The sequence below is a fragment of the Olea europaea genome, chromosome 3 (assembly GCF_002742605.1).
Source record: "Olea europaea var. sylvestris chromosome 3, O_europaea_v1, whole genome shotgun sequence".
Classification (NCBI taxonomy): Eukaryota; Viridiplantae; Streptophyta; class Magnoliopsida; order Lamiales; family Oleaceae; genus Olea; species Olea europaea.
In genome coordinates this window covers 23,247,976-23,262,603 of record NC_036239.1, presented here as the reverse complement: position 1 = coordinate 23,262,603, position 14,628 = coordinate 23,247,976, and the positions used below count along the sequence as shown (strand labels likewise).

Sequence of the window (14,628 nt, the reverse complement as noted above, 5' to 3'; positions counted from 1 at the left end):
GTGAGTTCAATACAGAGAGATATTTTTGAAACTTGCTAAGCAAGTGTACATTTTCTTATCTGTCTAAACTTTTGCTTTTTTTAATTTTTCATTGAACTTATTTTTCATTTTTAAGGGTCTGTTTGAGTCACATTATTACAAAAAAATACATTTGTAAACAGTGATTTGACATTATTTCAACTACACATTCTTCAATAAAATAATATTACACGTAGATAAAAAACTTTTCCTTATTTTTTAATCACACATTTTCCATCAATACATTATTCAAGAATGCATTATTACCAAAATAATGTGGCTCGAACACTTCTTAATCTAAGACCACGTTGAGATGAAAAAATTCTCATTGAAGGTCGTATGTATAATATTTGGGACTAATGCATGATCTGCATTTGAACTAGATTGTACATATACAAGATTAAACTTTGTACATAACCGTGCCTTGAGTCGTCCAAAAATGAATGCTACATTCCAGTAAATGGATTTACGCACTTTGTAGAAAGCAAAGTTCTCGAAATTATTTTAGAAATTTACTGAAAAAAAGAAATATTTATAGGGCATAATTCGGTTTTTCAGTTTAAAAATTGACGCTGCAGATAAATCCTCACTGGATGCCTAAAAACTTCCCCAGGGTTTTAGGCATCGTTTTAAGTGCTCTCTCCTGTTCTTCACATCCATGGAGTCATTGAACTCTATCGTCTCCATAAATTGTCAAATTTCTTCTAAAATTCCATTTTTATCCCACAATTTCCCCTTCACAACATGGAAAAACATGAAATACCCATCAAAAGTAACCGTACCCAACTCTAGAAGTCCTTCTTTACAGCCTCAGTTTATTCTCTGTTTACCCTGCTCGAAGAAATTCCAAGTTTCAGCTCATTTTGGCAGACCCACAAACCGCCAAAATTATCTGAGGAAGAAACTCACTGAACCCCAACAACAGGTGAATGATATCGAAAACCCAGTTCATAAATTCAATGAAATTGATATTCCTGAATCTAATTTTGATAGTTATGGTAAAGAAAACAGTAATCTAGACAAAATGAGCAATCTTGATAAGAGTTTTGGTGATAATAATGTCGAACGTGGCAGTGTTATAGAACCGGAAACAGAACCGAGAAGAAAGATTTTGGGTGAGTCAGTTTTGTGGAATAAGTTAGAGAGTTGGGTTGAGCAGTATAAGAAGGATACAGAAATGTGGGGCATTGGAACTGGTCCTATATTTACTGCTTTTCAGGATACTGAAGGTAAAATTAAAAGGGTAATTGTGAACGAAGATGAAATTTTGAGAAGAAGTCAAGTAAATCCGGGGGATGATAATGAAACCGAGGGCTTAGCTGAAGTGAATTTTAAAATTTCTTTTGCTAAAGATTTGGCTAGAGAAATGGAGAGGGGTAGCGGGGTGATTCCGAAGAATAGTTCAGTGGTGAAGTTTGTAATGTCAGGTGAAAAATCAGATTTTCTGGACGTGATTCAGGGTGTTAAAATAAAGCCAGGCACATTTTCTAGAATGTCGAGAGTTGGGTTCATAGTATTGTGTGGTTTATTTGTGGTTTGGGCAGTTAGAGGAGTCTTCACATTCAGGGAAGATAGTGAGGAATACACAAGGTTGGAGAAGGAAATGTTGAGGAGGAAGATGAAAGCTAGAATGGAGAGAGAGAAAATGGTGAAGGGTAGTGTAGAAGTTATGCAGGATTCCACAGAGTCAACAAGTGTATATCTCCGGAGGCCTCAGCTTGATAAGGAAGAAGTTGTGAACAACATTATTAAAGCTAATGTATTGGATAATGAGTTGGCAGTAATGGAGTATTCGGGTTATAAACCTAACAATTTTAATGACAAAATTGAAGAAATCAGAGCAATGGCGAGGCATGCACGGGAACTTGAGCAAAAAGGTTCTTCAGAGGACAATAGTGATGGAGAGGATGGTGGTGCGAGGTCTCACAATGACCTTCCTAATGGACAGGCAATGGATATTACAGATTCTGAAGAAACTTCTATGCTTACATCATTTGGTGATTTCAAGGAAAATATTGGACTTCCTACTGATGAAGCTTCAATAGAAGAAATTCCGATGCAAATTTGTAACATATCAAATTCAGATGACAGCGAGAATTCGACACTTGAGGTTAGCAACATGAAACTTGGTTTGAACTCCTCATATTTGAATGAAGTTAATTTACATTCTGGTAAAAGTTCTGTGAGAACTAAATTGCGGGTCATAAAATCCGTTAAAGAAGCTCGAGAATACCTCTCTAGAAAGAATGACAAAGCAGACGTAAATCAAGAACATGTAGCCAGAATTAAAGAACAAGTTGACACTGTTTTAGTTATACCAAGTACAAATGAAGCATCTGACAACAATATCAAATTTTCCGACTCTTCATTTTTAAGTGGAAGTCACAAAGATTCCAGTTCTGAGGTAAAGGAACATGCTTCAGCTAACAATGGGGACTTTGAAGTGGTAGACGGAAAAGTGAATGGCCTAAATTATCTAGATAACAGCTGGATGCCCTCAGGTCATGGAGTGAGCCTCAGCAGTCAAAATAGAGGTCATGAAGATTCAAGCTTGTTGGAAAAAGCATCTTCTTCGCATGAGAAGCATAATTCTGAAGGTACTGAAAACATTGCAGCAGGGATGGATCTTGAAATGCCTGAAACAACCAACAGTAATGAAGTTAATGGCGGAAGTGCAAAGATAGCATCATCTCGAAATAAGGAAAACTGGATTGAGAAAAATTTTCAAGAATTTGAGCCCATTGTGCAAAAGATTGGAGCTGGCTTTAGAGATAACTACTGGATGGCAAGGGAAAATACAAATCAAGAGTTAGAGCTTAAGTCCCTAGGAGATGACAATGAACTCGAGTGGATGAAAGATGAAAAGCTCAGAGATATTGTATTCAAAGTTAGAGAAAACGAACTTTCAGGAAGAGATCCGTTTTATCTCGTAGATGAAGAAGATAAATGTTCATTTTTTGCTGGCCTTGAGAAGAAAGTTGAACAGGAAAATGAGAAGCTAATGAATCTGCACAAATATTTCCATTCCAACATTGAGAACCTTGATTATGGAGCAGGTGAAACTTTTTCTTTCTTCTTTGATCTAATAGTATTTAATATGAAACTGAATAATTCAATAATTTTGCTAATTATGTTGAATGACAGATTCACCGTAATTTTAAATCCTGGATCTACCCTTGCCTTCTTCTATTATTCGATAAGATAGATTTTCTAATGTGACTTCTTTTTGTTATTGTAGATGGCATTAGCTTGTATGATCCACCAGAGAAAATCATACCTCGGTGGAAAGTTCCCCCAGCAGAAAAGAATCCCGAGTTCCTTAACAATTTCTTAGAACAGAGAAAAGAACTTCTTGGTGAAAGCATTAACGATTCATTTCTCGTAAAGAAGACTGACCAAAATGTCCTTCAGAAATCTGAAGAACCTTCATCTCATGACAATATGCCTAGGTCAAAAGATGTCTCTGATGGAAGTACAGAACTTCGGAAAGAGGCTACAATATCTTCAAAGACTATTATAGAAGGCAGTGATGGTTCCATGAGAGCTGGCAAAAGGTCTGGGAGGGAGTACTGGCAACACACTAAGAAATGGTCCCAAGGATTCTTGGAGTCGTACAATGCAGAAACAGACCCAGAAGTCAGAGGTGTAATGAAGGAAATGGGTAAAGACTTGGATAGATGGATCACTGAGAAAGAAATACAGGAAGCAGCTGACCTAATGGACAAAATTCCCGAGAAGGGTCGTAAATTCGTTAAGGAAAAACTCGAAAAAGTCAAAAGAGAAATGGAACTATTTGGACCTCAAGCTGTTGTTAACAAGTATCGTGAATATGCAGAAGAAAAGGAAGAAGATTATTTGTGGTGGCTAGATCTACCCTTCGTACTGGTACATCCTGTTACCCTGTAGTGTTTATCCAAACATTCTAATGTGAATAAAGGCAAACATCATTCCTTACTGTAAGATAATACAATATAAGTACACTTCTTGCCCTTGTTTTTCATTTGATTGCAGACCAATATTAGTATCTATAAAGTGATGGCTGAATTAGTACTTTTATTGACTTTCTGGCTTGCAGTGCATAGAATTGTACACAGTAGAAAATGGGGAGCAGAGAGTGGGTTTCTACTCACTGGAGATGGCTGCTGATCTTGAATTGGACCCAAAGCAGTATCATGTGATTGCTTTTGAGGATGCTGGTGATTGTAAGAATCTTTGTTACATTATACAAGCTCAAATGGAAATTCTAGGAAATGGAAATGCCTTTGTTGTTGCCAGACCTCCCAAGGTATTTCATACCTTTATGCTTCTTCGATTGTGTTCTCATGGATTTTGTTTCGGTTACTTTTGAATGTGATGTTTATCTTTCTTTATATTTGTGAAAAACTCCCCCACCCCCAGGAAAATGGTTAAGAGAAAAAATGAAGTTTTCTTCTTGGGGGCGAACTCGAATAATGTACTTCACCTTTTCTGATTCTCTGCAGGATGCTTTTCGAGAAGCCAAGGCGAATGGTTTCAGTGTGACTGTCATCAGAAAAGGACAGCTGCAGCTCAATGTGGACCAAACATTGGAAGAAGTAGAAGAACTAATCTTAGAAATAGGTAGTAAGATATATCATGATAAAATCATGCAGGACCGTTCTGTTGATATAAATGGATTGATGAAGGGCGTATTTGGGATCAGCAAGCCAACCAAGAGGTAATTAAAAATCTTATAAACCTTGTAAGGGTTTCAATCTGGTTCTAGTCCTGGTATCTGTTAGACAACATAGAAGTAATATCCTTTTAGGTTTTCTTGGCTATTAGTCATTCTAATTTCTTGCTCCAAATTTTTTATTCCCTTTTACAGGAAGAGATCGAAGCGGAAACTGAAAAGGCGCACGAAGCTGTGAATGAGAAATTTATTCGGAGGATTGTCATTGAGGTATTGGTTTTCTCATGCCCTGTCACCTTTGCCTGTTTTAAGTTAATTTTTTGCTCCGATTAACAACTCAAAGAGCTTACAAAAATTCAGTTGATATCATTCTGAAATCATTTTTTTCTTTTATCGAGTTGCATATTAAACCATCACGGTTGTTATTTCTTTTCTCTTGTTTGGGGAATAATAGTGACACTTTCTAAATAAAACCCCCAACTGAAAACCTTTGACGTCTTCTCATAATAGATGAAGCTGATGATCTGTTCTAGTGACTGTCCCTTTGAATGCAAAAATAGTAAAACTTACTCTTAAGTATGCTGGAGCAGAATTGCTATATTCAAGTCACTGATATCATAAAATGTGATAATTATTCTGTATTATGCTCAAATGTGGTGATATGTTTGTGATATCTTGATAAATAATTTGCAGTATGAATAATTATGGTGATTATCCAATTCTTTCCTCCATTTGTAAATTATATATATGATGTGTACTTGCAGTATTTTGAGCAGAAGTAACAAGAAAAGACGCCTGCTGTACATTTAGTCGCATCTTTACACATGCTATGCCATTTTTGGATCTAGAGCTTGTCAATCTGTTTTGTTTCCCTCCTGCCATCTTCAAGGTATGGGGCAAAGACTAGCCGCGAGTTTGATATATGCACCCCACTCCACCCAAATATTTATAGGTATATGTTGAACTTGTTCATGAAAGATGAACAAAGAGCTTTTGAGTCACGTTATTTCTTCATTAAAATGAAAAATATTATCATTATCTATTAAATCAAGCCACCATATTTGACTTTTTATCTCTTGTGTGAGGTTCATAACGACTATATTTTTTATTCTCATTTTTACAATAATGTGGTTCAAACGGGGGCTACGTATCTGTTCGTCTTTCTTCTACCATCTTCAAGACACGGAGCAAAGAGTGGGGGGAAGTTTGATAAATACAGAGACGGATAGAGGAAATCAGCAATTTTTTTGTTAATAAAATGAACAATGATGATGCGTACATATCGCCAATATTACAGTAAATAAGATTCTAATCGTTTTTTTCTTTAAAACTGTTCAGTGTTTCGTCAGCACTCCCAAATGAGGCTACAAAACTCAAGTTACCATAAAAATGATTTACAACTTTTTGTGACTCTATTCAAGAGTAATTCCATCCGGTGGCAGTTGGGCCCACTGGCAGTAAGATCAGTGGAATAAAAGTATCATTAATTGGTACGGCTAATTTACTTAAGGACCCTGACAAATCAAAGCTACCACTATTCCGAACAGAGCTCGAGCAAGAACCTGGGACAGAGTTCTTTGAGCTTTCTTTGGCTCATTGGATGCCCTACGAATAAGTCCTCAACGATCAGATTGAGAACCCACATTCATTGTATATGTGTTTCGCGCGGGTTAGTCGCTAACAATTAAAAATGGATCAGACGATTGTGTAAGGGACAAACCTCTTGAGACAAAGTCCCAAAAATAGGCGTATTTATTGGCGATGACTTTACAATTGGAAAGTAAAAACAGAATGCCTCCAAGGGGCGCAAGCACACGAGTTACTGAAAGAAGTGTTTAAATCTAAATTAAGAAATTTAAAGTTACATATTCTCTGTTTGAGAGTTTTTGATTCAGGGTCCTTTGCTCTATATCTTTTCTTCCTTTTATACTTCCTGGATGATCTCTTTGTGATCAACCGCCTAAAAACTGCTTGATCGTTCTATAACTGTCTACTTTTCCTCGTAATGGCTAACTTGTCATGGAACTGCTTTTTCTAACTGCTGCCATTACTCTTTGTCGTTCAACCGTCTTCAATTGAATTTCTTGAATCGTGGAACGTGATAGGGCTGTTTAATAACTGCTTTGATAACTGCGCTTCTTGATAACCATAACACTTCATGTTTGCTAAGACCTTGGGCGAGAATAGAGTAGCAGCTCTAGGTGACTGCATGACACTCCATTTGCTCAGATCCTGGGCGACTTGCAAGCTTAGGCGATGGTGTTACCGCGTTCATGGGCCTTCCTATTTGGGCCTTCATCCTGCATTGTCTGATTGGGCTTCATTCTTTGGGCTATCTGATTTGGGGATCCTCCAATTGGGCTTCATTCTTTGGGCCGTTCGATTTGGCTGAATTTTTATGTGTCAACAATTATCCCCCAATATGGCAGAATTAATACCAATTATTAAATTTTGCCATATTCACTTTGTGTTTCCAGCAACATTCGAAATTCCCAAGAATTTCAATCATTGTTTTCTTCTATAGCTTGAAAAGGTGCGACGTTTTGCAAACCCTTATAACCCCCCAAATACGCCATTTCACTGCACCATTAAATCACGCCTCACTTTTTTCGCGCTTCTCTCTCACATTTTTATTGTTCATCTCTTTGCTTCCCTGCTACGTAACTCTGAAAAACTTCATTTCGTCTCTAATGGCTACTTCACAATCTCAATCTGGCGACTCCTTTAGTTTTGAAGACTTTCAAAAACTCCTTAATCGTCCATACATAATTCCGAACTTTCTCGCACTTGCCAATGTCGAACTCAATGAGTTCTACCTAGGTCTTTTTTTCAACAATGCAGAGGCAGTCGAACAAGCGGCAGTGGGCTAGCTGTTTCCTTGTACTCAAGGCCCTCAATTTCTAAACTCTCTGCCGCTGGGGCCGCTTCGCGAAAGAGGTATTCGCACTTGGCCTAAATCTGATGTAGTTTTCCGTAGGTGGCATGCTCGCCTTGTGGACCATGGTCCTACTAAGGCACTTTTTGATAATGCTAAGATTTCTGATTTATTAGAAATCTCTCTTCAACCCCCTACTTTTGATTCAGCACTTTTTTCAACCGCTTTAAGTTTTTGGTTTTCTGAGTATAATACCTTTGTTTTCCCTCTTGGCCTCATGTCTATTACTTTAAGGGATGTTGGGGCCCTAGTGAATCTGCCACCTTTGGGCGATACCATTTTTCCTGATATCTTGGTTTCTGGTGGCGCCCCAAAGTTTGGTAAAAACCTTACCGAGTCTTATTCAAGCCTGCAAACCCTTTATAACCACTCGAGCGCTGAGCCTTCCCATACTGAGTGAGTGGTCTTTCTTCTGGTTTGGCTTTATAAATATGTTTTTCGTGTGCCAAGTATAAAGCCCTCCCTGAGTTATTTACCCATAGCGCACGAATTGGCGCGTGATAGACCTCTGAATTTATGTTCTTTCTTTTTGGCTACTCTCTATAGAGGCATAGCTTCTCTTCAATCTCAATTGAAGAATGGTGCATCTCCCACTGGCAGTGGACCTCTTTGGTTCACTCAAATGTGGTTGAGATCCTATTTTCCATCGCTTGGTGCTCCATCATTTTCTTGTCCTTCTGCTAGCTGCTATGGGCTAGCCATTGAGCCCCTGGCTCCTGTAAATATGTCTAGAAGGGACATTTTTCATTCTTTTATTCTTTGGATTCAATCCCTTCTTTCTTTCCTTTTCCTCCCTTTTTGACTCCAGACTATGTGCATCCTCCCTCCACTATAGACAGCGCGAGCACCTCTCTGCTCATTTGGATCCAGTTTTTAACCGGGAGGGAGTTATTTCATGATATTATGACTGGGACCATGCCAAGACTGGGTAGAAATATATGCTCCCCAATTTTTTGCTTGCCAACTTGGTTTCGGCCAAACCTGGCCTGTTCCTCCTTGCTATTCAAGGAACTTGATAGACCGCTTCCATATTATTAATAAGGCGGAGGCAGAGGTTATAAATGCTCGCAATCTTCTTTTGACGAGCCATTTTTCATTAGCCCCCTTCAATTCTAGCCGCGACGTCCATCCCCTTTTTGAATAACACTGACCGTCAGTGAAGCGCAGATTGTTTGCGACTGATGCCAATCGTGCCTTTCATTCACTGGATCAGCCAAGCATTTCTTTCCCTCATCCTGTTTTAGTCATCCCTTTGTCCATCCAGAGTCATTCTCCTCCTCGTCGCGCTAAACAGTCTGCTCGTCCATCTTCTTCTCTCCCTGCCAAGCCTACTGCAACCAAAAGTGCCCCGAGCCACAAACGGCCAGCCTTAGCATCTCCCATTCTGGAGGATGATGTTGATGATACCCCTCTTATCACCAGGAGGAAGGTAATTAAATTGGTTTATTCACAAGAATATTTTTCCATACTTGAAACTTTTCTGTGTGGTGATGGTTTATTTGGACTTCTCAGAAAAATTCAGCCTCTCTTTTGAAGGCCTTGGTGTCGGCAGCTCCTGCTCCATCATCCTCCGCTGAGGCTGCTTCATCCAAACTTACCAATGAAGGGACTATGCTTAAAGAGATATCTTCAGTTCCAGAATCCTCATCACAACCAATGGATGAGCCACCTTCTTCCTAGGGCGTCGACCCCCCAAACATCGAAGTAGAAGGTAATTCAGTTTTTTGATGATTTACCTTTGCTTGTGCTATTGGTTTCTCATTTGTTGCTTTTGAGTTCTGCAGATGCTCCTTTGAGTCTGCCCGTTGTGGCAACATCTTTTCGCTTAAACAAGGGGAAGTCCTCAAGAATGGTGGAGCCACAGGTGGCAGACTTGGCTGGGGATATGCCATCTTCCAAGATTATTGATGAGGTAATCTTTGCTTCACTTTTACTTCGATCTTGTTCGTTGTAGTGAGAATCTTCACTATTGGCAATTTTCTTTGCAGGATGTTGATAAGATTATGCGTTCCATCCAAGACTTGTTCGCTTTTTGGGGGCAAGTCAAGACATCTCGCCCTGCTCCAGCTGGTCGTCCTGCTACTTCTTCAGAAGAAGATATGAAGTTCCTCAAGCAGTCGATATTTGAGTACGTGTCCTTCATGGATATGGACATTGGTAAGGCTTGTGCTGTCAGACATAAGGATAAGCTTGAGCATTTGAATGCGAAGTTGGAGCAAGCACTGACACTTCCGTCGCTCAATCTTTTTGTTGATTTTAAAGCGACGTTGAAAGTTATCCATTTCGAGGTCCTCTCCTTGCTGGCCAAGAATGTTGAACTGAAGGCCAAAAGTACTCAATATCTTCGCCCCGTATCTGAAAAAGAGTCTTTGCTTCTGGAAATCAACAAAGCTGAGGACGAGTTGAAAGAAATCTCTTCCGAAGTCATGATTGAAGACTTTTTGATGGCCAGTTTGGCTGCTCAGATGAAGGAACTTCAAGCCAAAATGGACGACTGCAAGGTGAGAATGGCTGCTAAAAAGCGTAACGCCTCCCAAGGAATTAAACGAACTAAGTTTTTGGTCGAGCAGTATAAGAAGTTGGAAGTTGATGATGATGTTGTGGCCGAATTGAACATCACTTCCTCTCGGCAGAACGAGGACTGGGGGAAACTTAGGGAAAGAATTCGTTCGGTATGGGGCGGATTGTAATTAAGACGTATAATGCCTTAACTTTTTCTTTTTGTAATTTCGCATTTGACTTTCCCTTTGTAACCTTGTACATCATTAATGAACATCTATGTTAACTTCTTGTGCATTTATTAGACGTTTGTCTTTTAATCGCCAATCCTTCAAGCATCTAACTGCTTTGTGCTAAAAATTTTGCACATTTTCTCTTGATATTTCCACCTCTTTTCCCAAGTCTTTGGGTTACTTAATTCCATTTATTAGGCAGAATGTGGCTGTTCATATTCTGTCTCTTCATATAAATGCACGTATGCTTCGCACTTTCCATCTTCCATCTTCATTTTCATTCTCTTCTTCGAAATCAATTTGTTGCCATTGTTTGGCATTCTGACAATCAATCCAAAACCTTCTTCTTCTTCTATAAAAATGGATTATTTGGTCCGCCCATTTTACTACTTGTCTTGATGTCACCTTTGGTATAGGAGATATAGGAAATATTTTTTGGCCAGCAGCGAAGTTTTTCCCAGCAGCGAAGTTTTTCCCATCAAAGTTCTTTCCATCGTCTCTTTGTTCTTTACAAGGGGTTCGATGATGGAAGACAATTTTTGGGATGCTTGTGGGTCACCTTGCTTGCTGAGAGTGCTTCTCAGCCTCTTTGCCCGCTATTGCAGCGATGCATTTAGGAAGGCGGTGCGAGGCCAGTCCACCCTCTTACTCGGCGATCGACCGGGAGATTAGTTTACTTTTAATTGTAGCTTGTAGAGCATCTATTATTTGTATCTTGCAACTTTGTAATGAACGTTTGATAATAAAGGAATTTATTTGAACATATTTCGCTCTGACCTTTTTATCCTTAATCGTTCAACATGTTTTGATTACGATTTTATCTGTTCACTTTTCCATAAAAAAGGAACATATTTTTTCAAATATTTGCCGTTGATGAATCTCACGTGCTTGGTGCCATCTAAATCTTCCAAATAATATGCTCCATTGGGCAACACACTATTTACTTTGTATGGTCCTTCCCAACTGGGTGACCCCTTCCCGTATTTTTGATCCTTGCTATCCAAAGCGAGTATCGTCTTCCAAACTAATTCGCCTAGGCTAAACGACTTGGCTATGACTTTTTTATTATAAAACTTAGTCATTCTTTGTTTTTGAACTTGCAATCTATTTAGGATGTCCAACTTTAATTCGTCCAACCCCAATAAATTTTGAACTAGTGATTTGGTATACTCATCATCATTTAACTTATGTTGCAAGCACACTCTAATGGATTACACGTTGATTTCCATAGGCGAAACGACCTCATGTCCATAAGTAAGTTGAAAATGAGTAATTTTGGTACTTGATCGAGGTGATGTTCTATAAGCCCATAAGGCCTTATTCAGACATTCGTAATTTCTGGCATTTTCATCTATCATCTTTCTGATAATATTTTTTAGAATCTTATTAGAAGATTCTGCTTGTCCGTTGGATTGAGCGTAATATGGTGTGGACTTTACTAATTTAACCCCAAACTCGCTCAAGAATTTGTTCACTTGATCCCCATTCAAAGATGTTCCGTGATCTACTATCAACGTTTGTGGAATTCCAAACCTATAAATGATGTGATCACGAATAAATTCTATGACATTCTTTTGGGTGATCTCTTTCAAAGGTACTGCCTCTACCCACTTGGTGAAATAGTCGGTTGCAACTATAACAAAAATATGTTGCTTGGACGATGGGGGATAAATCTTCCCTATCAGGTCTATCGCCCAACCCTTGAACAGCCAATGTTTAATAATAGGTGCCATCTCTCGTGCTGGCGCCCTTTGTATTGGACCATGCTTTTGACATGTTAAACAACTCTTTATATACTGAACGCATAATTCTCCCATCTTTGGCCAACAATATCCACTCCTAATAATTAACCATCTCATCCTTTGGCCAGCTTGATGAGCTCCACATATCCCTTCGTGCACCTCAGCCATGATCGTCTTGGCTTCTTGCAAACTTACACACTTTAGCAATACACCATCAGAGCATTTCTTAAACAACTCTTCATCTATTAGTGTATAGTTCAGCAAACACAGCTTCATTTTCCTGCTAATCCCTCTATTAGGTTCTTTAAAGAACTTTTTAATCTCTGTTCTCCAATCCATTGTATCTTCATCTTGTATGCAGTGAAGTTTAATCCTTCTCGCCCTTCTTTGGCTCACGGGCAATATGGTTCCATACTCACAAGTAGACTTCCAATTCAAAACCTTTAAGTACCCTGAGACCATTTGGGCCAACTCATTTGCCATGTCGTTATATATCCTATTAACGCATTGAAGTTCTACTTGGTCGAATTCTTCTAACAATTCTTGGGCGATCTCATATTGACTTATAATGGAATTACTTTGGCATTTAAAATCACCAATCAATTGGTGAATTACCAATTGAGAATCGTCCCTAACGATCACATTTTTTACTCTCATATCTATCATTAGTTCTAGGCCTACGATTAAGGCTTCATATTTGGTCTGATTGTTGGTGCACATCCTGTCTAAAGTGAACGCGAACTTGTAGCAAATCCCTAAAGGATTAATCAATGCTTCTCATACTCCTGCACCTTTAGAGGTTTTTGACCTATCGAAATACAACACCCAAGGTTTTAGCTTGAACGAATTGATTTCTAATTCAATTTCTTCAGGCATGTCAAGGCATGGATGATCGGCTAGAAAGTTAGCCAAAGCCTGATTTTTGACTGCCTTTTGGGGTATATATTGTATCTCGAATTCTGATAAAGCTAATGTCCAAAGGCCTACCATTTGGTGTAAAATAGGGTGAGAGAACATATACTTAACTAAATTTACTTTAGAAATTAAATAAATGGTTACGGGCCATAAATAAGCCCTTAATTTTGTACATCTGAAATACAATGCAAGGCATAATTTTTCGATAGCAGAGTAATTACATTCACATTTTGTTAACCTCCTACTTAAGTAGTAAATTGCCCTTTCTTCACTAAATTGGTCTTCCTGCGCGACCATTCCAGCTATTGATTCTTTTTCAGCCGATACGTATACTTTCATTGGGCGTCCTTGGATTGGTGACACCAACACTGGTGGACTTGATAAATATGTCTTCAGGTTTTCAAAAGCCTTTTGATGTTCTTCTTTCCAGACGAATTCGTCCTGATTTTTCAGCTTTTAGAGCGGTGAAAAGACTTTAGTTCGCCCTACACAGTTAGAAATAAAGCATTTTAAAAAGTTTATTTGGCCTAAAAACCTTTGCAATTCTTTTTTGTTATTAGGTGGTTTGGCCTCTAAAATGGCCTTCGCTTTATTTTTATCAAGTTCAATCCCTCTTTTGTGTACCAAGAAACCAAGAAAGTTCCATACATTAACACCAAATGTACATTTCAAGGGATTCAACTTTAACTTATATTGCTTCATTCGCTCAAACGAACATCTTAACTGTTCGAAATTGTCCTCTTCTTTAATAGATTTGACCACTATATCATCTACATACACTTCAACAAACTTGCCTATCATATCATGAAAGATTAAGTTCATTGCCCTTTGATAAGTTGCTCCTGCATTTTTTAGGCCGAAAGGCATGACCACCCATTCAAAACATCCTAGAGATCCAGGGCATCTAAAGGCAGTTTTGTGTATGTCTTCTTCAGCCATATAAATTTGATTGTATCCTGAATACCCATCCATGAAAGAATACATGACGTATCCGGCAGTTGAGTCTACTAAAGAATCCACCGTGGGCATTGGATACTCATCTTTGGGTGTAGCTATGTTTAAATTCCTAAAGTCTATGCACACCCTTAGTTTACCATTCTTTTTAAGTACTGGCACGATATTGGACAACCATTCGACATATTTGGCTGTTCTAATAAAGCTTGCTTTCAATAATCGCTCTATCTCTTTCTTAATCTCAGGGAGTACATTAGGAGCAAAATGTTTAGGAGGTTGACTATGATGTTTAAAATTAGGCTTAGTTGGTAACCTATATTCCACCAAGTCTCTATCTAAACCAGACATTTGTTCATATTCCCAAACAAAACAATCTTTATACTCCTTTAGCAAAGCGATTAATTTATCACTAACCTCTTGATCGAGCATCTGCCTGATAAATGTTGGACGATCTTCTCCTTCATTGCCAATATTTACTTTGATCAGAGGGTCTTGTGCTTGAGCGTATCCATGTTTGATGATCCGCATCACTTCGTCGTCCAATTCCTTTGTAAGTACTTCTTCTTCTAAACAGTCCACCTTGTTGACTTCTCGGCCAATGCTTTGTTCTAACTCGAATACTGCCCATTTGTCTTTCAGCGCTCTTAGGGCTGCCTCTTCTTTCGTTTTGTCCTTGCATTC

The 14,628-nt window shown here is 38.6% G+C and overlaps 1 protein-coding gene and 1 pseudogene across 1 annotated transcript; one reads left to right on the top strand and one right to left on the bottom strand.

Annotated features, from left to right (window-relative positions):
- The first annotated feature begins 601 nt into the window (after positions 1 to 601).
- LOC111390737 lies at positions 602 to 5,716 on the top strand. Its single transcript, XM_023015830.1, has 6 exons — positions 602 to 3,074; positions 3,257 to 3,903; positions 4,094 to 4,303; positions 4,500 to 4,714; positions 4,865 to 4,939; positions 5,434 to 5,716. The coding sequence occupies exons 1-5, from the start codon at positions 677 to 679 to the stop codon at positions 4,905 to 4,907; spliced, it is 3,513 nt and encodes a 1,170-aa protein (XP_022871598.1). The 5' UTR covers positions 602 to 676; the 3' UTR covers positions 4,908 to 4,939; positions 5,434 to 5,716.
- The window catches only part of LOC111380280, a 30,687-nt pseudogene continuing 21,150 nt past the window's right edge, over positions 5,092 to 14,628 (bottom strand).

Excerpts from the sequence above, each read along its gene's own strand:
- LOC111390737 (XM_023015830.1), top strand. The coding sequence starts at position 677 with ATGGAGTCATTGAACTCTATCGTCTCCATAAATTGTCAAATTTCTTCT. Across the intron at positions 3,904-4,093 it reads TAGATCTACCCTTCGTACTG|TGCATAGAATTGTACACAGT; the intron begins GTACATCCTGTT and ends TCTGGCTTGCAG. Across the intron at positions 4,715-4,864 it reads ATCAGCAAGCCAACCAAGAG|GAAGAGATCGAAGCGGAAAC; the intron begins GTAATTAAAAAT and ends TCCCTTTTACAG.